Source organism: Amborella trichopoda, chromosome 10, assembly GCF_054954075.1.
Source record: "Amborella trichopoda isolate Santa Cruz 75 chromosome 10, AtrichopodaSantaCruz75HAP2 v2.0, whole genome shotgun sequence".
Classification (NCBI taxonomy): domain Eukaryota; kingdom Viridiplantae; phylum Streptophyta; class Magnoliopsida; order Amborellales; family Amborellaceae; genus Amborella; species Amborella trichopoda.
Genome location: NC_142345.1, coordinates 39,404,521 through 39,428,087, shown reverse-complemented (window position 1 = coordinate 39,428,087; position 23,567 = coordinate 39,404,521). Strand labels below are relative to the sequence as shown.

General features: G+C 39.5%; 2 protein-coding genes and 2 pseudogenes across 6 annotated transcripts in view; all 4 read right to left on the bottom strand.

The window, feature by feature from the left end:
• Nucleotides 1-2,916: 2,916 nt before the first annotated feature.
• Nucleotides 2,917-22,385, bottom strand: LOC18434043 (uncharacterized; annotated as a pseudogene). The gene is made up of 6 exons (XR_016043452.1): nucleotides 20,424-22,385; nucleotides 20,189-20,336; nucleotides 13,479-13,599; nucleotides 13,165-13,359; nucleotides 11,702-11,763; nucleotides 2,917-6,288 (listed from the first exon to the last, which is right to left on the bottom strand). The product of XR_016043452.1 is annotated as an uncharacterized LOC18434043 (transcript).
• On the bottom strand, nucleotides 11,934-12,907 carry LOC110007225 (putative disease resistance protein RF9). Its single transcript, XM_088848800.1, has one exon. It carries the CDS (start codon nucleotides 12,803-12,805, stop codon nucleotides 12,287-12,289), a length of 519 nt encoding a protein of 172 aa, XP_088704926.1. The 5' UTR covers nucleotides 12,806-12,907; the 3' UTR covers nucleotides 11,934-12,286.
• LOC148780221 (putative disease resistance protein At1g50180) lies at nucleotides 13,686-15,758 on the bottom strand (annotated as a pseudogene). The gene has a single exon (XR_016042028.1). The product of XR_016042028.1 is annotated as a putative disease resistance protein At1g50180 (transcript).
• LOC18434052 (uncharacterized) overlaps nucleotides 19,408-23,567 on the bottom strand; it is a 17,187-nt gene continuing 13,027 nt past the window's right edge. For all 3 annotated transcript variants that reach the window (XR_002280931.2, XR_016042034.1, XR_016042042.1), the window contains one exon: nucleotides 19,408-22,548. The gene's annotated coding sequence lies outside the window, so the exon portion shown is untranslated. The remainder of the gene's footprint in view (nucleotides 22,549-23,567) is intronic.

Genomic DNA, 23,567 nt, shown 5'->3' with positions numbered 1-23,567 from the left:
GGCCTTTGTTATCTTGACCATGGCCCCACCGCTGAGTGAATTGGTCCCAAACAATCCTTATCTCAAAATAGCCAGAATCGAGCTTATCTCTTTGAAAAGGGGATTATGCGTCTCTTGATTTATGAAAAAAAAGCTTACATACCGTTGAGTTTTGGCAAAAACTTTTTGCAAATTCGAACATTGTGTAATTTTTATAACATTGTGCCTTTCTTATCATATTTATGATTCATCATCATCATCGAAGTCTTATTCCAACTATCTTGATCATATTTACTAAACGATTATAAATGCACAGTATCAACAGCTGATTGAGATTATCACACATTACAAATCCTTTTGGAATACAACTTGTTATCAAACTCACACAGTCCCTTCTCTCGGAACCCAAATTCCAATATCACCTCGCACTACTTTGCACTCATCCCATTCCAAGACATTGCAGCTGTAACTTGTCAAGCCTTTGCTTTTGAGCTCCGAGGCGAAGGAACGTTTCTCCATTCCTCTCTCTCTATCAAGCCTTTGTTTTTGAGCTCTGGGGCGAAGGAACGTTTCTCCATTCCTCTCACTCTATCTCTCTGCACAAACGCCATATAAATAACGATTCACTTCATAGCAAACACCATGCACACAAACAACCTTCTTAGCAACTGAGCATAGCCACTTGTAGGCACTGGCAGTGGCAGTGGCAGGTCATGCAACTCGTTTCCATCTTTGAATCCAGGAATCGAATATCCATTAGTAATCAGTGAACTTTGCTGCCAGTGGCAGGTCATGCAACTCGTTTCCATCTTTGAATCCAGGAATCGAATATCCATTAGTAATCAGTGGACTTTGCAAGTATCTTCAATGCAAAATCCCATAACCTTTGGGCGTGAACCGGCCCACTTATTGGGTTGTAGACATTAAACATATCATCGACCTTAGGTGACCTTGGTAAGTAACTTAGGATCCTATTACTGTAAGACCAAATGCATAAACAAGAACTTTGTGGGCTAGTTATGCAATAGGAAAGGCGACTTTCTTGATACAGGAAAGATGAAAATTTCCATGCTTTGGCCACTTATGGAGTAGAAAGGGTAATTTGTCAAAATAGGAAAGTTCAGATTCTCTTGTGGTTTAGGCAAAAATTTCGCTAGTGAGGGGAGTACTTGAGATTTGGCTGAAGAAATTTTGGAAGAGGAAACCAATTCATACCACAATTTGCACACGCATTTGAACTTGCATATATATTTTGTGGTGGGTGCCAGCAAAATTGTTTGATTTCTTCCCATATGTAAGTGATCTTTGTGGCTCTTGGCTTATACTTATGCAACCAGTCACTTATTTGGCTATAAGGCACCCTTTTACTGTTGGTTTCTCTCACCCATGTTCCATCCTGTCAATGACTCTTCTCTATTTCCCCCTCTCCCATTTTGAATACCCCAAGTCCTAATCAAATAAATAATTTGTTTATAGTCGATACTCTCTGTGAGCGATTTAAGACAGTTTAGATTAGTTGGACAAACTATAGAACAAAACAAGATCAAAGTTGAGAAATAAAATTGTTTCTACTCATCAGGGCACTAAATCCTTTGTGATCCTCAATGAACCCCATGAAATTGATGTGCATGATTGTTATTGAAAACCCTAATACGATGGGATGAGGGCAATGCGTAAAAAAAGAAAGAGAAAACAAGGAATGATAATCACACAGTGAACAAATCTAAAAGAAATACCACTAAAGAACACCAAGATTCATGCATCATCTGAAATGTCATTATGTAGACAAGAAAAGAAGACCAATGGATTTTACTATCACAAGTTTAAAGGTACAAAACGTCTTGCCTCAGAGAAATCTCACTCTCACTTGAGTGAAAACATATATAGAGCTTATACACCGTCTCAAGCCCTAACTTAGCCCAAGGAATTGTATACATAAGGTAAAATACCCCATAAGAACCAAAAATTTTCAAATCAGAAGCTCCTACTTAAAAATTTTGCATACAATTTCTATCACGAGTTGGGACTTCCGGCAATGACTGCAGCCAAGACCCTGCAGATTTAGGACCGCATCAAAAGAGGGTGGGATGTCCTTAGAATAAATGGTAAGTTACACCATAGAATTTGAAAAGGGCATGATTTGCATAGGATTATAACCTTAAACAATTAAAGTAAGGTGCACATCTAAATCTTATCATAGCATATACATTTGGTATAAAAAGTCCTTAGATTGGTTTGAAAATCTATTTTGATATCTATTTACAAAATTTTAAACTCCAAAAATGGTTCAAATCAAGTAGATTTGTAAACACATGTAAATCTTGAAAATGGACGGTCCAAATAATATGTTGCAAGATGCACAAGTTTTAGGGCTAGAAATTAACTTTTTCTGCTATATCCATATACCTCGGTATCGAGGTGATCCATTAAGGGGTTTTCCATCTTCAAACCAGCTTTTTCCTATGGGTTTTGCAGGTACGTTTAAGGTTGCAACCTTTGTAAACTTCTTCCATTTGAAAATACAATATGTTCAAGGTCTATTTACAAGTCCATGATTATTCTAGTAATGCGTAAGATGTACCATAGAATTGTCCATGAAATATAAATGAGAATGGAAGAAAATACAATATGTTCAAGGTCTATTTACAAGTCCATGATTATTCTAGTAATGCGTAAGATGTACCATAGAATTGTCCATGAAATATAAATGAGATTCACGAGCTTATAACCCAAAATAACATGATTAGAAGTGCTGTATTCGTTATAGTTGTTACTGAGAAACAAATACATCTGCGTATTTATTTTTTCCTCCATCTAGAGACAATATCCAGGTACATACTATGAATGCATACCTGTTGAGACGTTGGATTGCCCCCAACACATTTGACAACAACGTAATCCAGTAAAATATACAAAGTAAAAAAGAGATTTTATCTAGGGACAAAAAAACAGATTAATGAAGTATGCTCTCTTAGCACAATAAACAAAAACCCAAAAGGAGTAAATACGACTGTCGATCGCTACAACAACCACCAAACAAGGAGCAAAGTCAAAGTGATTCCTCATGTTTCTTTTCACCATCAACAAAAACCATCTCCCATCTACAAAATTAACAAGAAATACAATTACTCCAAGAAATCAAGAGAAAGATGACAAGAAGTCTGAATATTCCAGGTAACCCCGAAGGCCATAACCTTTCTAAAGGTGTTCACTTTTCCATTGACCATCTACAGAATCACGGTACATATGTTCAGCAAAAGGGATATGTTGCACCTTGTAATGGTCTTCATTCCTAAGCCGAATCACAAACTCATCAGACACGGATTCAAGTGTCAAGAATTGAAGAGAAATCAAGTGTTGAAAACCTTCAGGCAGTGCCTTCAGATTCTTGCATTCCGAAATGGATACCATACGGAGGACGGGCATACCACCCTGCTCCACTTCTCCCCAGTTTTCCAAATTAGGCAAATCGATTAGAAAGAGAATTTGAAGCTTAGGAAACCCTTGTGCTCTGCATTCTCCTAGCTGCGAACCCAAGTACGCTTGCACGAGATTCAGATGCATGAGATTGGGCAAAGTTTGAAAGATATCAAATGGATCCTCTGTCAAATTGGAACAGCCTAATTCTATCACGGTGAGGGAAGAATTAAACCAACTTGGCTGCGTCTCCAACCTCCCGAAAAGACGCAGTTTCTGAAGACTCCTCATTTGTGGAAGAGATACTAATTCTCTCACCCATAAACCACCCTCGAAGTATATGCACAAGGAATGCATCGATTTCATTTCTTGGATAGAGGCGCACAACGTCTCACCATCTTCCTCACTCAGTAATTCAATCGTTTGCGAACGAAGTTGCGTCAAGTTGGCTAGGTATCTTATAAACATTGAATCCGCAGCTACACCTTTCAATATTTGGAGGTTAGTCAAGCCTCCAATCCTTTCTGGAGCTTTTAAACCTCGTACTCCAATAATACACCCTGTAAATATTTTCAAACATGTCAAAGCTTCCATATTTGAGATCCCAATCGGCAAAATTAGATTTTTGTTACAGTTCAAGTGTAGAGTTTGGAGGCGTGTTAAGTTCGCCACAGCTTCTGTGACCTCCACGAGTTCATCCGAACCCCATCGCCCTAGTGCCAGGTATCTAAGAAGAATGAGCTGCCCCACTTCTTCTGGCACGCGTTTCAATTCCATGCCTTGAAGGTCCAAAACCCTCAAAAATCTGGATCCGCACAACAAGCCAGGCATAACCGGGCCAGTTTCTGTTTCTGTTTGTATATCTCTACGAGTGAAGAACTTGAAGATTGTTCTGAGACAAGATATGAATCTCGAGCTACACAACGAGCCAGGTATAACTGATCCGGCATCTGAATTTCTGCCTATTTCTCTATCTATGTTGAGCATGAGGAACGTTCGGAGACGAGACAGGTCCATGGGTTTATAGCTGCTCATGGATACTCGCCGAGTCGTTGTCTCAAGTTTCTGATTTTGGCCATCATGAAATACTCCAAACTTCTCTCTTTCCAATAAGGAAACGCCAAGTGCACGTACTACATCGTGCACTCGACATTCTCTGACTTGCCCACTCTTACCGGTTCTTCCCACAAGAATCAAATTCCTATCGAGCAGGTCTTTAAAGTATTCCTCAGCTACCTCCTCCTCGGTCATTCCTGGTCTTCCTTCTATGAATCCCTCTGCTATCCATTGCCTAACCAATTGCGAACGGGAAATGTTGTAGTCCTCTGGGAATAAGCAACAATATAAGAAACAATGCCTCTGGAGAGGCGGTAAATCCTTGTAAGACAGTAACAAAACACCCCTCACTAGTTCGCCCCTCACCAATTCAAAATTGGACCGATTGTTCAATTCCCATTCTAGACTTCGGTGAACCTGTTCCCATACACGTGGGTTCCTATCCTTCTTAGACATCATAGCCCCAATAGCCACAATCGCCAATGGCAGACCCCCACATTTTTTAACAATGAGATGTGCTTCATCCTCTATTTCTGGAGGGCATGCATTTTCAGCTTCCATGCAAAATGCATTTATGCAGAAGAGCGACCAGGCATCTTCTTCCGAAAGAAATTCAAGTTCATAGACTTCTCTCCTGACATGTATTGGTGTAGCTACTCCTGCAATGCGAGTCGTAATGATGAACCTACTGGAATTCTCTTAATCCGGAAATGCAGTGCGCAATTCTGCCCATACCCCTTCACTCCATACATCATCCAACACCACAAGGAAAGTCTTATCTACTAAACACCGACGGAGCTCTTGTCGCAAAGAACTCGCGTCCATTTTCTGCACATGCTCACGCTCTTTATCACCCAGAAATTGTACAGTCTTATTTACTGAATACCCACGGTTATCTACTGAATATAACCCACGGTTATCTACTGAATATAACGCGTTATCTACTGAATATAACCCACGGTTATCTACTGAATACAACCCACGGTTATCTAGTCGCAAAGAACTCGCGTCCATTTTCTGCACATGCTCACGCTGTTTATCACTCAGAAATTGTACTAGGATGGTGCTTAAAATCCTTTCTGGTGTGAATGACTGTGACACAGTAACCCAAGCTCGGCAATGAAAATGTCCCTTAACCCTAGGTGCATTATAAATTGCGTGTGCAAGAGTAGTTTTGCCCAAACCACCCATTCCAACAATGGAGATTACCTTGAGTTGTGGCTCACCTTGCAGCAACCACCCTTCTATTCTTTCAATTTTACTCTCAATTCCAAAGATATGTCCTCCATCGACCAAAGAAGAAAGTGATCGTGAATATACAGTTGTCGCGACCATGGCATTTGAGGAGCTGGCTTCTTCATGACGTCGAATGGGCCAGTTCTTTCTTTCTTGGATCTCCCAAGCAAGCGATCTAATATTCTTTCTTTCTTGGATCTCCCAAGCGTGCGATCTAATATCCTGCATCTTTGTTGCAAATAGGTGTTGAATTTTCACACGACGAGGCTCACAGGAAAGGCAGCCCATGAATCCCGTCCTTTGATGTATACTCTCCATCTGGACCATGTATTCATCAAGGGTGTCTTCAGCATCATAGGCCCAGTCTCGCACTTGCCCCATCCATTTATCCACCACTCCATCTCTCTCTTTTATTTTATCTGCGTCTTTGAGGCACTCTAACGTGATTTCGAGCTGGGATTTGATCCATTCAACATCGGCACCGACTCCTGATAGCAGTCGAACTTCGTTATGGACTACTTCATTCAATTTTCCTAACAGAAACGTTACCACAGCATCAGCCATGCCTCTTTGATCTCGCCTAATGCCCTGCCCTGCCCTCTTTCAAAGCAACACACAGATTTTGCGGGCTTTTTATTTTGCGATGCTTTGCTTTGCTGTGTGGCCGGCCATTTGAGCATGATGACCAAAACGATTTCCACCACTGGTGACTTTGTCAGTTGGTGGTGTTTGAAATCTTGTAAAGAGTTCGAAAAAGTCAGCATATTTTTTCTTTAATTTATTTTTGCTTTATAGCTGTGTTTAAAGGGAAAATTACAAAAAAAAAAAACTCCATCCTAATGGACTTTTACTTACTTTTAACTTTCACCCAATTTTTCTTAGCAACTTCCCAAAAAAATCATCTTTCTCAGCAAATACCCCTATACAAAAAGTTTCGAACCGCCGATTCCAGTAAAAAATAATCATGGGACCGCCACCATGAAACGCTGGACCACCATCATGAAAGGCCGTAATGGCCATTCCAAAAAAAATAATTGAAAACCTCGAACCGCCCATTCCAGTAAAAAATAATGGTGGGACCGCCACCACCATCATGAAAATAATTGAAAACCTCAAACTGTCCATGCCAGTAAAAAATAATCGTCGGACCGCCATCATGATACGCTGGACCACCATCATGAAAGGCCGTACTGGTCATTCCAACAAAAATAACTGCCGGACATTATATAGTGGGATATTTGCTAGAAAAAGTTGGGTGGGAGATAAAGTGTGTAAAAATTCCATTTTAGAGGGTTTTTGTAATTTTAATTGCTTTAAATAATGTGTTACAGAAAAGAGTGGAAACAGATTGCCTTTCAATTATGAATTATTTTCTCTTTTCAGCTGTGATTTCTCCTCATCTTCTCAAACTTTTGAGTTCCGTATGGCCCACATTAACATAATGCACTGTGATTTTTCAAAGGTGCCATTTTTGACACACCATGGCTTAAAATATAAGGAAAATTTATGTGCGGACCAGAAAAATTTTCTGGAATTATTTGTTGGTTCATAATTTAAAAAATTTCGCTCGGAGGTCGGTCTTTTTTCCATTTAATCAAGTTTTGCGCCAGTTTTTTTTGTTTACTTTTTATTTTTTTGTTGAATTCTTGGACTGCCCGATACGGAAGTCACCACTTTTGGGGTGGTCTGATGTTTCAAACTATAGACTTCCCCAATGTTGGCACTTAGATGTTCAAGACACGAGACTCGTCTCCATACTTAAAACGCTGTGAAGTTTGGAGTTTTCTATCGTCTCAAACATTGATTCACCTTAAACTTAAAAATATGTGTATGAAGAGGTCCGATGTCTTGAACATCGAACTGCCCAACCTTGGGCAGCCTAATGCTTGAAACATTAGACTAATCCATTGAGGCTATCTGGTCAATCAAAGATACTAGAGTTCAACAAAATTTTAAAAAAATCTTTTTCGTACCAAGAAAGTTTTATGATAGCCTGAAAATTTATTTTCATCGTTAATTGTAAAATTTTAAGCTTCAAAAATAGTATAGACCAAGCAGATCCATAAATACTTGAAAATTCGGTTTAGATATAAGATGCACTATTCCAAGACTTGAAGTCCTTTTTTTTTTAACATGCATCTCAATGTTGAGATGATTTGATTTGAGTGCTTTTCAATGTCGAAAAAAATTTATAGTGAATATTTTATGTGTGTTATAATTTGATTGTTTAGAGCCTCAACCTTAGATGAACTTTTTTCATATTTAAAAGTTTGTTTGCTAGCGATGATATAGGAAAGGTGAGTCCTCGATACAAGAAAGATGAGAATTTGCATGCAGTAGGAAGGATTCGCTCATGGTTTGGGCTAAATTTTTGCTGGTGAGAGGAACGCTTGAGACTTGGTTAAAGAAAATTTGGAAGAGGAAACCAATTCTACCACTCGTGATTTCATCGGTTGGTGGCGTTTGAAAACGTAAATAGGCAAACTTTTTCGTTTTGTTGGTTCCTGTAAAATTGTTTTTATTATATGAAAAAAAAAAATTATATGATTAAGTATAAAAGTATTTTTATAACAATTAGTTTTAATGCATCTTTTCACATTAATCGGCAATTAATTGATGTAAAAAAAATTTAAGATGAAATTAATAATTTCACGCAAACTAAACTTGTGTAATTATTTTCCATTTACAGCCGTGATTGTTTGAACTTTGAGCCTCTTAGGGGAACTTTCGCCTTAAATAATGAGTTCGAGAACATTCGGAAAAGGACACGAAACAGGTCCCATCAATTATAAATTATTTTCTCTTTCCATCTGCGATTCTTTGGATTTCTCTTCCCTCTTTTCAAACTTTTTAACTAGTTATGGCCCACATTGAAAAGGAGTGAAGTTTTTATGCGGCTCAGGCTTTATAAAAAACAAACTAAAGCCTCATCTAGAAAGTACTTTCATCATCAGAAATCTTTATGATGCTTTAAAATTAATTTTCAACATCAATAATAAAATTTGAAACTCAAAAAATGATCCTGATCTTGTGGATATACAAACACTTAATTTTTAATGTGAAATGGATAGTTTAGATAATTTGTTGCAATATACATTATTTTTAGAATTTGAAATCCAAATTCTTTTCCACAACAATAATGTTCAAGCTGAGTAGATCGACTTAAATGTTTTTCTACACTTAGAATTACAATTTTTGATGAATTATGAGATGAGGCTTTACTTATTTTGATAGAGTTGCAACCCTATCAAATTAAACCTTATATGTTGTCTCAAGCCCTAACTAAACCCAAGGAACTGTATGCATAAGGTAAAAACCCCATAGAAAACAAATTTTTTTGAATCGGGAGCTCCCGCTCAAAAAAAATTTGTATACAATTTTTGTTAGTAGTTAGGACCTCAGGCAATGATAGCAGCCAAAACATGTCATATTTGGGGCAGGTCGAAAGAAGGTGGGATGTCCTCTGAATGAATGGTTGGGTTACACCATAGAATTTGAAAAGGGTGCGGTTTGCATAAGGCTACAACCTTAAACAATTGAAGTAAGGTGCACATCCAAATTTTATCATAAGATGTAACTTTGGTGTAAAAATTTCTTAGAATGGCTTGAGAATCTATTTTGATATCTAATTATAAAACTTTAAACAAATCAAGTATATCTGTAAACAAATGAAAATCATGAAAATGGACAGATCCAAATGGTATGCTGCAAGATGCACAACTTTTGGGACTAGAACTTTTTTTTTATTCGAAGAGACGATTGATGTAAACCTAGGAACTGAGAAGGACTCAAGGTTAACCAAGATTGAAACCTCCTTATCTTCTGAAGAACGGGAAAATGTGATTTCCCTTCTCAAGGAATATCATGATATCTTCGCCTGGTCATACGATGATATGCTAGAGCTAGATCCCACATTGGTGCAACATCACATAATATTCAACGAAGGGGTCAAGCCTGTAAGGTAGAAACTTCGACGTCAAAAGACCCAGCTTGAGTTAAAAATTAAAGAAGAAATCGACAAACTGCTCAAGGCGAATTTAATTACCCTCGTCAATTACTCAGAATGGTTGGCCAAAATAGTGGTCGTACCCAAGAAAGACGGGAGGATCCGAGTGTGTCGACTACCGAGACCTCAACAAGGCATGTTCCAAAGACAATTTTCCATTACCAAACATAGATGCCTTGGTCGACAACACTGCGAGGCACGAGATGTTGTCATTCATGGACGGCTTATCGGGTTACAACCAAATCTTCATGGCAAAAGAAGACCAAACCAAGACGTCATTCATAATGCAATGAGGAATCTACTGTTACAAAGTCATGCCCTTCGGTTCTCAAAAATGTAGGAGCAACTTATCAACGGGCAATGACTAGCATCTTCCACGATCTAATGCATACCATTATGGAAGACTGTGTCGATGACATTCTGGTCAAGTCGAAGACCAGGTCTGATCATCTCACCAACCTGAAAACCATTTTTGAAAGACTCCGAAAACATCAACTCAAACTCAATTCACAAAAATGTGCCTTTGGAGTTGAATCCGGCAAATTACTAGGCTTTATAGTAAGCCAAAGTGGAATTGAGGTTGCCCCGTCCAAAATACAAGCCATCACTGAATGCCTCCTCCCCGAAACATCAAAGAAATCCGCGGGCTTTAAGGTCGCATACAAGCCATAAGACGATTCATTTCACAATTGACGGATAAGTGCGCACATGACGAGGACTCCTGTTTACCCCAGGAGTCTCGCGTCAATCGAGGTTGGGCCCTCAGGCTGCCCTGAACCATAGGATTGCCATGCATGGTACGGGCGGTGCAGGGGGCGTCCGTAATGCGTCTCAACCGAGGGTGGCCTGGGACATCATGCGAGGTCAGGGCGGGCTGCCACATGCCTCGATCCATGACTATGACGCACGGGCTGCCAAGGAGTCTGTATGTAAGGACATGCATGCTAGGGTAACTGTCCGAGCCAAGACGGGATATGCCCGAGAGTGGCACATGCTGGGACAGTTCGAGGTTGGCAACACCCGCGGGTGGTGTCGCGTCTTGGTGCCCCACAGCCTTGGCAGTCCAGTCCAGGCAAGGGGGGGTAGAGGGGGGAGAAGCTTGGAGGTCTGTGCCCCGAACCTTCCCAGACGAGGTCGAGGTGACCGGGTCATAATGGACACATGTAAGGCATGCAGGGGAAGGGGGACCATATGGTCCGGCGTCCCCGAGCATAGCCGTAGATACGGGGATGTGAAGCTCCCCGACCTAGGAAAGAGGGATCGGAGGATCCCATAGCAAAACTAGAGAGAGGAGTTAGAGATGGACATCTAGAGACGGCTCAAGCCAACGATAGGGTACGTGTCCCCAGTGGAGTCGCCAGCTGATGTCGGGGTGTTGGTCCAGGCTTCCCCGCACGGTGTCACGCATGGCATTGGAGGGAGCTCTCTCTCAAACAACCGCGGAGGTCCGGGGTGTGAGGCGCATGCGGGTCCCCTTTATGTAGATAGGAGGCCGACAGTGAGAAAGATTTTACGACTAGGGGCACGGGCGCCCTTGCATTGTGGTTGGGTTGGGGGACACGCCCGGACGGATTGCCCTCTTATATGAATAACGAAGCCTTCCGGCTGTAGGTCAGCGCGGTTTGGTCAAGAGCCCTCCCCAAGTCTTCGATCTCTCTTTCCTCTCTCTACTTTGGTTGTGCGGGGTCTCCATATATATTGATAATGATGCGATCTATTATGGGGTTATCCCACATCAAAACAACCTTTTTCAATAGGTTTTTGAGGTGCACCTTAATTATACAGTTTAAGGTTGTAATCTTTGTAAACTTCTTCCATTTGAAAATACAATATGTTCAAGTCTATTTACAAGTCCATGATTATTATAATGATGTGTAAGATCTACTAGAGATTTTTCCATCTCAAGACTATAAATAAGATTACTGAGCTTATAACCCAAAATAACATAATTGGAAGTGGTCTATTCGTTATAGTTATTACTGCGAAACAAGATACATCTGCATATACCTGTTGAGACGTTGGATTGGCCCCACCACATTTCACAACATAATCCACAGCGAACACAGCACCTGTTGTTCAAATGGCAGAAGGCACCTGTAAAATATACAAAGTAAAAAAGAGAAATTTTATGTAGAGAGAAAAAACAGATCAGTAAAGTATGCTAAGTGAGAAGGCTACTTATTCTCTTACTAATGGTGACTGACAATAAACAAAAACCCAAAAATCCAAAAGGAGTAAATACGAGAAAGATAATACTGTAGATTGCTTACAACAACCACCAAACAAGAAGCAAAGACAAAGTCATTCCTCTTGTTTCTTTTCACCATCAACAAAAACCACCTCCCATCTACAACATTAACAAGAAATTACAATTCCTCCAAAAAATCAAGAGAAAGATGACAAGAAATCTGAATATTCCAGGTAACACCAAAGGCAAAGTTTGAAAGATATCAAATGGATCCTCTGTCAAATTGGAACAGCCTAATTCTATCACGGTGAGCGAGGAATTAAACCAACTTGGCTGCGTCTCCAACCTCCCAAAAAGACGCAGTTTCTGAAGAGTCCTCATTTGTGGAAGAGATACTAATTCTCTCACCATAAACCACCCTGGCAGTATATGCACAAGGAATGCATCGATTTCATTTCTTGGATAGAGGCGCACAACGTCTCACCATCTTCCTCACTCAGTAATTCAATCATTAGTGAACGAAGTTTCGTCAAGTTGGCTAGGTATCTTACAAACATTGAATCCACAGCTACACCTTTCAATATTTGGAGGTAAATCAACCCTCCAGTCCTTTCTGGAGCTTTTAAACCTCTTACTCCAATGCCATTAGTCCCTGTAAATATTTTCAAACATGTCAAAGCTTCCATATTTGAGATCCCACTCAGCAAAATTAGATCTTTGTTACAGTTCAAGTGCAGAGTTTGGAGGTGTGTTAGGTTCGCCGCAGCTTCTGTGACCTCTATGAGTTCATCTGAGCCCGATCGCCCTAGTGCCAGGTATCTAAGAAGAATGAGCTGCCCCACTTCTTCTGGCATGCGCTTAAATTCCATGCCTTGAAGGTCCAAAACCCTCAAATATCTGGATCCGCACAACAAGCCAGGCATAACTGGGCCATGTTTCGATTCTGTTTGTATATCTCTACGAGTGAAGAACTTGAGGATCGTTCTTAGACAAGATATGAATCTCAAGCTACACAACGAGCCAGGCATAACTTATCCGCGATCTGAATTTCTTCCTATTTCTCTATCCATGTCGAACGTGAGGAACGTTCACAGACGATACAGGTCCATGGGTTTATAGATACATGAAGTACTGCTGCTCATGGAGACTCGCCGAGTCTCTGCCTCAAGTTTCTGATTTTGGCCATCATGAAATACTCCAAACTTCTCTCTTTCCGATAAGGAAACGCCAAGTGCACGCACTACATCGTGCACCCGACATTCTCGGGCTTGTCCACTCGTACCTGTTCTTCCCACAAGAATCAAATTCCTATCGAACAAGTCTTTAAAGTATTCCTCAGTTACCTCCTCCTCTGTCATTCCTGGTCTTCCTTCTATGAATCCCTCTGCTGTCCATTGCCTCGCGAACGTGAAATGTTGTAGTCCTCCGGGAATAAGCAACAATATAAGAAACAATGCCTCTGGAGATGCAGCAAATCCTGGTAAGACAGTAACAAAACACCCCTCACTAGTTCGCCCCTCACCAATTCAAAATTGGACCGATTGTTCAATTCCCATTCTAGACAGCGGTGAACCTGTTCCCATACACGTGCGTTACTATCCTTCTTAGACATCATGGCCCCAATAGCCACAATCGCCAATGGCAGACCCCCACATTTTTTAACAATGAGATGTGCTTCATCCTTTACTTCTGGAGGGCATGCATTTTCAGCTTCCATCTAAAATGCATTTATGAATAAGAGCGGCCAGGCATCAGAAAGAAATTCAAGATCATAGACTTCTCTCCTGACATATATCAGTGTAGCTACTCCTGCAATGTGAGTCGTAATGTTGAACCGACTGGAATTCTCTGAATCCGGAAATGCAGTGCGCACTTCTGCCCATACCCCTTCACTCCATACATCATCCAACACCACAAAGAATTTCTCATCTTCAAGTACCCACGAAGCTCTTGTCGTAAAGAATGCACGCCCATTTTCTGTACACACTCTCGTTCTTCATGACCAAGAAATTCTACTAGGGTGCTGCTTAAAATCCTTTCTAGTGTGAATGACTGTGACATAGTAACCCAAGCACGACAACGAAATGTTCCTTAACACTTCGCCTTTCATAAATTGTTTGTGCAAGAGTAGTTTTTCCCAAACCACCCATTCCAACCATGGAGATTACCTTGAGTTGTGGCTCACCCTGCAGCGACCACCCGTCTATTTTTTTCACTTTACTGTCAATTCCAAGTGGTCTCTTGTCCAAAGAAGAAAGTGAACGTGAATATATAGTTGTAGCCATGGCATTTGAGGAGCTTGCTTCCTTTTTTCCGTTGAATCATGAGCAAGTTCCTTTTCTCTATAATCCCACTTTGTTTAATTTGCTGCATTTTTGTTGCAAATTGGTGTCGAGCTATCTCTTCATTGACAGCACGAGTTGGAGAGAGAACGTAGGGAATGAATCCACTCCTTTGTTGAATACTCTCCATCTGGACGATGAATTCATCAAGGATGTCTTCAGCATCATAAGCCCACTCTCGGACACCATCAATCAAAGAATCCACTATTTCATATCTCTCTTTTAATTTATCTGCAAAATTGAGGAACTCCTTCGTGATTTCAAGCTCGTGTTCGATCCATTGAACTTGGTCACGGGCTCCTAAGAGTAGCATACGCTCTTCATTCAATTTTTCTAACAAAGATTTGATCACAGAGGCAGCCATCTCTCCCTATCTCCAGCAATGAGTTGCCCTCTTTCAAGCTACGCACAAATTTTTGCAGGCTTCTTTATTTGGTGCTTATCTCCAAGAAAGAGTTAGATTGAGATCGCTTAATGGCCCCTTCGAAGCAGTGCATAATTTTTGCAGGCTTTATACTTTCTTTCCAGTGCTTTGCTGTGTGGCCCCAAAACGATTTCCACCACTTGTGGATTTGTCGGTTGGTGTCGTTTGGAATGTGGTAAGTAGCAATTTTTTCCTTTAGTTTATTTTTGTTTTATAACTGTGATTGTTTGAATCCACTTTCGTGGAACTTTCTAAATTGCTTTAAATAATGCGTTGCAGAAAAAAAAGTGGAAACAGTTCTCCTTCGATTATGAATTATTCTCACTTTCCAGCTGTGATTCTTTCGAATTCTCCTCCATTTTCTCTCAAACTCTTGACTACGGCCCCCATTAACATAATGCAGTGTGACTTTACAAAGGTTCCATTTTTGACACGCCATGGCTTAAAATATAAGGAAAATTTATGTGCGGACCAGAAAAATTTTCTGGAATTATTTGTTGCTTCGTAATTTACAAAATTTTGTTCGGAGGTCGGTCTTTTTGCCATTTACTTTAATCAAGTTTTGCCTCCTCCATTATTATGTTGTCGACAAGGGACAGTTTGTTTTTTTTTTTTTTTCCTTTCTTCTCTCTTTTTTTTTTTTTTTTTGTTTTTTTTGTTTTTGGCACTCTTGGACTGCCCGATAAGCTAGATATCGGACGTCACCAATTCTAGGGTGCTCTGATGTTTCAAACTATAGACTTCCCCAAGGTTGGCACTTAGATGTATGAGACACCAAACTCGTCTCCATACTTAAAACTATGTCAAGTTTGGAGTTCTTTGTCGTCTCAAACATCGAACCACCTTAAACTTAAAAATATGTGTATGAAGAGGTCCGATGTCTCAAACATCGAATTGCTCAACCTTGGGCCAATCCAATGCTTGAAGCATTAGACTAATCCATTGAGGCTATCTGATCAATCAGAAGATACTAAAGTTCAACAAAATTTTAAAAAAATCTTTTCTATACCAAAAAAAATTTATGGTAGCTTGGAAATTTACTTTCATCCCTAATTATAAAATTTTATGCTTTAAAACCAATGTAGAGCAAGTAGATCTATAAACACTTGAAAATTGACAGTCTAGAAACAAGATGCACTATTCCAAGACTTGAAGTCTGTTTTTACATGTATCTCAAAGTCGAGATGATTTGATTTTGGCGCTTTTCAGCAATGAAAAAATATTTCTAGTGAATTTTTTATGTGTGTCATAATTTGTTTGTTTAGAGCCTTAACCTTATATAAACTTTTTCCATATTTAAAACTTTTGCTAGTGAGGGGCAAAATTTTTGTTTGTTGGTGAGAAGAGTGCTTGAAACTTGGCTAAAGAAAATTTGGAAGAGGAAACCAATTCATACCATTGTGTCTCTTCCACCATGTTCCATCTTGTCCGTGACTCTTTTTTATTTCTCCCTCTCCCACTTTGAAAACCCCAAGTCCTAATCAAATAAATAATTTAGAAAAATTATAATTGATATTCTCTATGAGCAATTCGAGACAGTTTACATTAGTTGGACAAAGTATAGAACAAAACAAGATCAAAGTTGAATAAAATAAAATTGTTTCCACTCATCAGGGCACTAAATCCTCTGTGATCCTCAATGAACCCATGATATTGATGTGCAGGATTGTTATTCAAGACCCCTAATAAGATGGGATGAGGACAATGAAAAAACAAAAGATGGAAGGAGAGAAAACAATGAATGACAACCGCACAGTGAACAAATCTAAAAGAAATACCCCAAAAGAACACCGAGCTTCATGCGTCATCAGTAATGTGATTATGTCAACTAGCAAAGAAGATCAGTTAGACCTTATATGTTGTCTCAAGCCCTAACTATACCCAAGGATCTGTATGCATAAGGTAAAAACTCCATAGAAACCTTTTTTTTTAATCGGGCACTCCCGCGCAAATTAATTTTGCATATAATTTCTGTTAGGAGTGACGACCTCAGGCACAGCAGACCCTCATATTTCGAGCAGCATCGAAAGAGGGTGGGACGTCCTTAGAATGAATGGCTAGTTACACCATAGAATTCGAAAAGAGGGTGTGATTTGCCTAAGGTTACAACATTAGGCAATTGAAGTAAGGTGCACATCCAAATTTTATCATAAGATATAATTTTGGTGTAAAAATTTCTTAGAATGGCCTGAGAATCTATTTTGATATCCAATTATAAAAATTTAAACAAATCAAGTGTATCCGTAAACAAATGAAAATCTTCAAAATGGACGGTCCAAATGATATGTCGCAAGATGCACAACTTTTGGGACGATAACTTCTTTTCTTTTCTTTTCTTTTTTCATATCCATATATCTTGGTAACAAGGTGATCTATTATGGAGCTTTCCAACATAGGTTTTAGGTTTTTGAGGTACCCCTTAATTTATACAATTTAAGGTTGTATTCTTTGTAAATTTCTCCCATTTGAAAATACAATATGTTCAAGTCTATTTACAAGCCCATGATTATTATAGTGATGCGTAAGATCTATTAGAGATTTTTCCATCTCACGACTATAAATAAGATTAATGAGCTTATAACCCAAAATAACATAATGGGAAGTGCCCTATTCGTTATATTTGTTACTGAGAAACAAGATAAATCTACCTATTTGTTGCTGCTCCCTTGGGTGTCTAGAAACTCTATGAGGACTATGGAATAAGAGTAAGCGAAGGCTATGCCACCCATGACTTGGAAGGTGTGTCATGCTTTCTGCATTTCCATGATCGGGCCCTGCCAATGCTGATGTTGATCCCGGTTCTGCTCCTTCGATACATTTTCAAATGGCAATTTTCATATGGTTTGAGCTGCGGGTTTACTTTTATTGTGATGCTTAAGCCTCACCTTGACCTTTTCCATTGCCCAATTAATTGATGAATTGTGATGGAGGGAGAATGGGATCCATGACTAAATGGTTAAAAAATAAATCGATTTTATTTGAATGGAGAAAACCATATGAGAGCTCTTTTTGGCGATTTGAATACCCCAATTTTCTATGATAAATTGGTTTTATTTGAAACCAATTAAAGAGCTCATCAACAAAATTGCTAAGGAGAAGACTTTCAAAGGGAGCATGAAAATCGTCAAGGGGAGAGAGAGTTAACGGTATTTTGAATACCCCTTCTCTCGTCTCTCTCTAGATCCCCTCCAAAGATTTTGATAGCAGCAATGGGCATGAGGTACCCCCTCTTTCTCTCTCTAGATCCCTTAGAGATGTTCTTTTTCTCTGGTTTCACCCCCATATGAGGAAATCCCCAAAGTGGTGTCCGATATGTCGAACATCGAACAACTCTATTATTTTGTAAAAAAATTTGACCCTCCTCATGTCCGTTATTTGCATGGTCGATTAAGAGGGCAACTTTAAAAAAAAAAAAAAACTAGGAAGGAGTGGGGTGCCTTCCTCCCATAGTGTTCGTACGTAATTTCCTCTAAAACATATATTCAATTGCCTTACATAAATTGCCTTACGATCTACCGATAATTGGCCCTTTTTTATTGAGATGGTATATTATGTTTCTAACCATCCGATTTCAAATTGGACAATTTGGGTGTCTTAAACTTCGAAAATTCTTTTTGAGCTTTAAACGTAGTTAATAATATACTCAATTGCCTCCCTATTTGAAATCCGACGGACATTCTAACCAACTTCTAGGGGCAAAGGGGTGCTCTCCCATTCCTCTCTCTCTCTCCATGTCAAAACGAACTTGCTATTTGCACCATTTTGTCCATTACACCTATATCTAGAAGATGCCCTTGAGGGGGTCAAAATATGATACGAACTTCTTTGTGTCCAACACAGGAAGTGCCCTTGCAGGTTTTTTTGGAAAGAAACGGCAGATCGGTTCGGTTCGATATTTCAATATTGGACCAAACTCACGGGCGATCCAATTTCTAAGGCATCCGACTATTCTCGTGATTCGTAAGATCAACTGAAGATTTGTCCATCTCAAGATTACAAATGATATTCACGACCGTAATAAACCAAAGGAGATGTATACAGTGATACCATTCACTTTTCCCGTACAAGAAGGTAACAATTATTATTGACCACCAAATGTGAAATCCAATTGATAGGGCGGGCTGCATTATTAATTGGGCACAAAGCCCTACATGAAATTTTTTTAATGTTGAAAAACGTTTTCACATCCAATAGCTAAGAAATTTATGACCTAAAAATTTTTGTGACCCCCTTGTGCTAAAAATAAATGGTCTTATAGTATATAATCCCTAAACCAAAATCACATTTTTAAAATTACTCTATTCGTTATATTTGTTCGAGTGAAACCAAGACAAATGTAACTATATTTTCCTGTCTGGATTGAATTAACATCACAAAACAATATCCATGTACATACTAGGAGTTTGTGCCTGTTGCGACTTGGGATTGCTCCCAATACACATCACAACAACGCAGTCACAGCAAAGCCAACACCATGGCAAGAGACACCAGCAAAGTATGCAAAATGAAAAGAGAATATCCATCTAGAGAGACAAACAGACCAATAAAGTATGCTAATATAATACAAAAATACTTTCCAAAGTGGGAAGGCTCTTATTTTCTAACTATGGTGATGACCCAAAGACACCAAAGGAGTTTGCAAGAGATATGATGAAGTCAATTCTCTTATAAAGGTGCTCATAACAAAGACCCAAAACTAAGGGATTCTTCATATTACTTTCCTTTTCACAACCAACTAAAAACACCTCCACCAAGAACATTTATTAAGAAAATTCCCTTTCTCCAAAAATAGAGACGAACAAACAAAAGTAGCAAATGAAGAGATTTTAAGGGGATACAACAGGGGGGGAAACAATTCATAGAAAGATACAAGAAATCTGAATATGCTGGTTTACAAGGGTGCAAGAATGAATGAAGCTCTAAAGGTCATAACCTCTCTAAAGGATTTCAGCCTTCCATTCACCTTCTTCAACTTCATAGTAGTCATGCCTAACAACAGGCATATGTTGCACTTTGTAATGGTCTTCATTCTTTAGCCGATTCACAAACTCATCAGACATGAAATCAAGTTGCAAGGTCTGAAGGGAACTCAGGTATTGGAAGCCTTCCGGCAATGCCTTCAGATTCTTGTAGATGAACATGCGTACTCCATGCAGGTTGGGCAAAGCACCCTTCTCTACCTCACCCCACTCTCTCAAGTCAGTTAACTTTGACAGAAGGAGATATTGAAGCTTAGGAAACCCCTCTGCGCTGCATTCTCCTATTCGCTCACCCAAGTATGCATGAGATTGGGCAAAGTTTGAAAGATACCAAATGGATCCTCCCTCAGAGAACAAAAGGTTACTTCTATAACGGTGAGGGACGAGAGGGAAGAATTAAACCAACTTGGTAGCTTCTCTAGTTTTCCCCAAAGACGTAGTTTCTGAAGAGTCCTCATTTGGGGAGACGATAATAATTCCCTCCCCTCTAAAGGACCCAGGGATTGGGAGGATATCCAAGGAACGCAACAATTTCATTTTGTGGATGGAGGCGCAGAACACCTCCCCATCTACGTCCGTCTTTAGCTCAATATTCAACGAACGAAGCTGCATCAAATTGGCCAGGTATCTGGCAAACTTTGAATCAATGGCTACATTTTTCAAAGTTCGGAGGTTAGTCAAGCCTCCAGTTCTTTCTGGAGCATTTAAGCTCTCATAGAGCCCCCATAAGACAATTTCAAGCATGTCAAACTCTTCATATTTGATATCCCACTCGGCAAATTACCCTCTCCCCTACAATTCAAGTGTAGAGTTTGGAGGCGTGTTATCTGAGTGCGATCGCCGTAGTGCCAGGTACCTAAGAAGAATGAGTTGCCCCACTTCTTCTGGCAAACGCTCAAGTTCCAAGCCTTGAAGGTCCAAAACCCTTAAAAATCTTGATCCACACAACAAACCAGGTATAACCGGGCCAAGTACTGATTCTGTTTGTATATCTTTACGAGTGAAGAAAACAAGGAATGTTCTGAGACAACATATGAATCTTGAGCTACACAACAAGCCAGGCATAACAGATCCAGGAACTGAATTTGTTCCTGTTTCTATATTTATGTCGAAAGTGAGGAACGTTCGGAGACGAGACATTTCCATGGGTTTATGGATACATGAAGCACTGCTGCTCATGGAGACTCTCCGAGTCTTTGTCTCAAGTTTCTGATTTTGGTCATCATGAAATACTCCAAACTTCTCTCTTTGCAATAAAGAAACGCCAAGTGCACGTACTACATCGTGCACCCGACATGCTTTGACTTGCCCACTCTTACCGATTTTCGTCACAAGAATCAAATTCCTATCGAGCAAGTCTTTAAACTATTCCTCAGCTACCTCCTCATCTATCATTCTTGGTCTTTTCTCTATAAATCCCTCAGCTATCCATTGCCTAACCAATTTCAAATGGGAAATCTCATAGTCCTCGGGGTATGAGCAACAATATAAGCAACAATGCTTTAGGAGAGGCGGCAAATCCTTGTAAGTCAGCAACAAAACACCCCTCACCACATCGCCCCTCACCAATTCAAAATTGGATTGATTATTCAATTTCCATTCTAGACTGCATTGAACTTGTGCCCATACTCGTGGATTCCTGTCCTTCTTAGACATCATGCCCCCAATAGCAACAATCGCCAATGGTAGACCCCCACATTTCTTAACAATGAGACTTGCTTCATCCACTAGTTCTAGGGGACATGCATTTTGAGCTTCCTCCCAAAATGCATTTTCAGAAAAGAGGGACCAAGCATCATATTTCGACAGCAATTCAAGGGGATAGACTACACTGCTTACATGTAATGGTGTAGCCACGTCTCCAATACGAGTCGTAATGATGAACCGATTGGCATTACCTGTATCTGGAAATGAAGTATACACTTCTGCCCACACCAGATCACTCCATACATCATCCAACACCACAAGGAAAGTCTTATCTACTAAGTACCCACGGAGCTCTTGTCGCAAAGAACTCACATCCATTTTCGCACACGCTCACGGTCTTTATCACTCAGAAATTGTACTAGGATGGTGCTTAAAATCCTTTCCGGTGTGAATGACTGACACAGTAATCCAAGGACGACAATGAAAATGTTCTTTAATACTGCGCCTATTATAAATTGTTTGTGCAAGAGTAGTTTTTCCCAAACCACCCACGCCAACAATGGAGATTACCTTGTGTTGTGGCTCACCTTGCAGCAACCACCCTTCTACTCTTTCCACTTTACGCTCAATTCCAATGATATGTGCTCCCTCAACCAAAGAAGAAAGTGATCGTGAATTTACAGTTGTTGTAGCCATGACATTTGAGGAGCTCGCTGCTTCATCACGTTGAATCATGGGCCAGTTCCTTCTCTCTAAAATATCAGCACGCAATCTAATATTCTGCATATTTCTTGCAAATTGGTGTTTAACTTTCACTTCCTTGACAAGACGAGGCTCATAGAAAAGGCAGCCCAACACTCCCCATCTGGACAATGAATTCATCAAGGATGTCTTCAGCATCATAGGACCAGTCTCGCACCTGCCCCACCCAAATATCCACCACTCCATCTCTCTCTTTTATGTTATCAGCGTCTTTGAGGAACTCTTTCGTGATTTCAAGCTGGGGCTTGATCCATTCAACATCGGCACCAAGTCCCGAGATTAGTCGAACTTCTTTATCAGGTAGTTCACTCAATTTTCCTAACATAAACGTTACCACAGCATCAGCCATCTCTGTGTGTCTCCAGCAAAGTGCTAGTAGATTGATATGAGATCACCAAATGGTCTTCTCCGAGCAATTCACAAATTTTGCAGCATTCTGATTTTCTGAACTCTGATGCTTTGCTATGTGGCCGACCATTTTACAGAATCATGACCAAAGTGGTTTCCACCACCTGCAAATTCATCAGTTTGTATGTTTCTGATGTCATGAAGGGTTCTTGATTACTTCGAATAAGTGCACACTTTTCCATGAATTATTTTGGCTTTACAGCTGAGATTTTACGAATCTCTTCTTCCTTTACTCACATATGGAATAAGAAAAAGAGGAAACGGTTCCAAGAATTACTCTCTCTTTCCAGCTATGATTCTTTGATTTTCTCCTACTATTTGCATCAAAACTTAAAAATTGGTTACGGCCCATATCAAAATAATGAAATCTAACTTGAAAGAATAATTTCTCCTTTTGTCAAGCTCAAGCCTACATCTGGAATTGGACAAACAGAAAATGGTTCCCATGAATTACTCTCTTTTTCCATCTGTTGATTCTCTGTATTTCTCCTCCTTTTTCACTCAAGCCTTATAAATTGCTCATGGCCCGTATCGAAATAAATAAATGTGCCTTGAAAGAATGACTTAAAAAGGCACCGTAGCTTCACTCACACAACAAACCACAACAGCACCAAAACACTCTACTTTTTCTCATGGATCGAGGACCCCACCCACTCTTATCTAATGGGTGTGGTTTCTATAAGGCTGCAACCTTAAACAATCCAATTAAGGCACACCTCCAAATTTTATGATAACATGTAATTTTAATATAAAAAACTCTTAAGATTATCTGAAAATCCATTTTTATATCTAATTATAAAATTTAAAACTTCAAAAATGATTAACATAAAATATATCTATAAACATATGAAAATCTTGAAAATTGACGGTCTTAGATAATGTGTTGCAAGATGCACCATTTATGGGACTCAAAATCTTTTTTTTTTTTTTTACATATTCATACATCTCAATGTCAAAATGATCAAGTAGAGGGTTTTTCAATATTAAAACAACCTCCTACAAGGGATTTTTGAGGTGCATCTATATTTCTACATTTTAAAGTTGCAACCTTATATAAACTTTTTCCTCATCTAATTCCTAAGTATTAGTGATCCTAAAAGCCTTCAAATATGCTTGATCTTAG

Bases quoted from the DNA above. Each gene is read 5' to 3' on its own strand.
- LOC110007225 (XM_088848800.1), bottom strand. From the start codon at position 12,805: ATGCCTGGCTTGTTGTGCGGATCCAGATATTTGAGGGTTTTGGACCTT.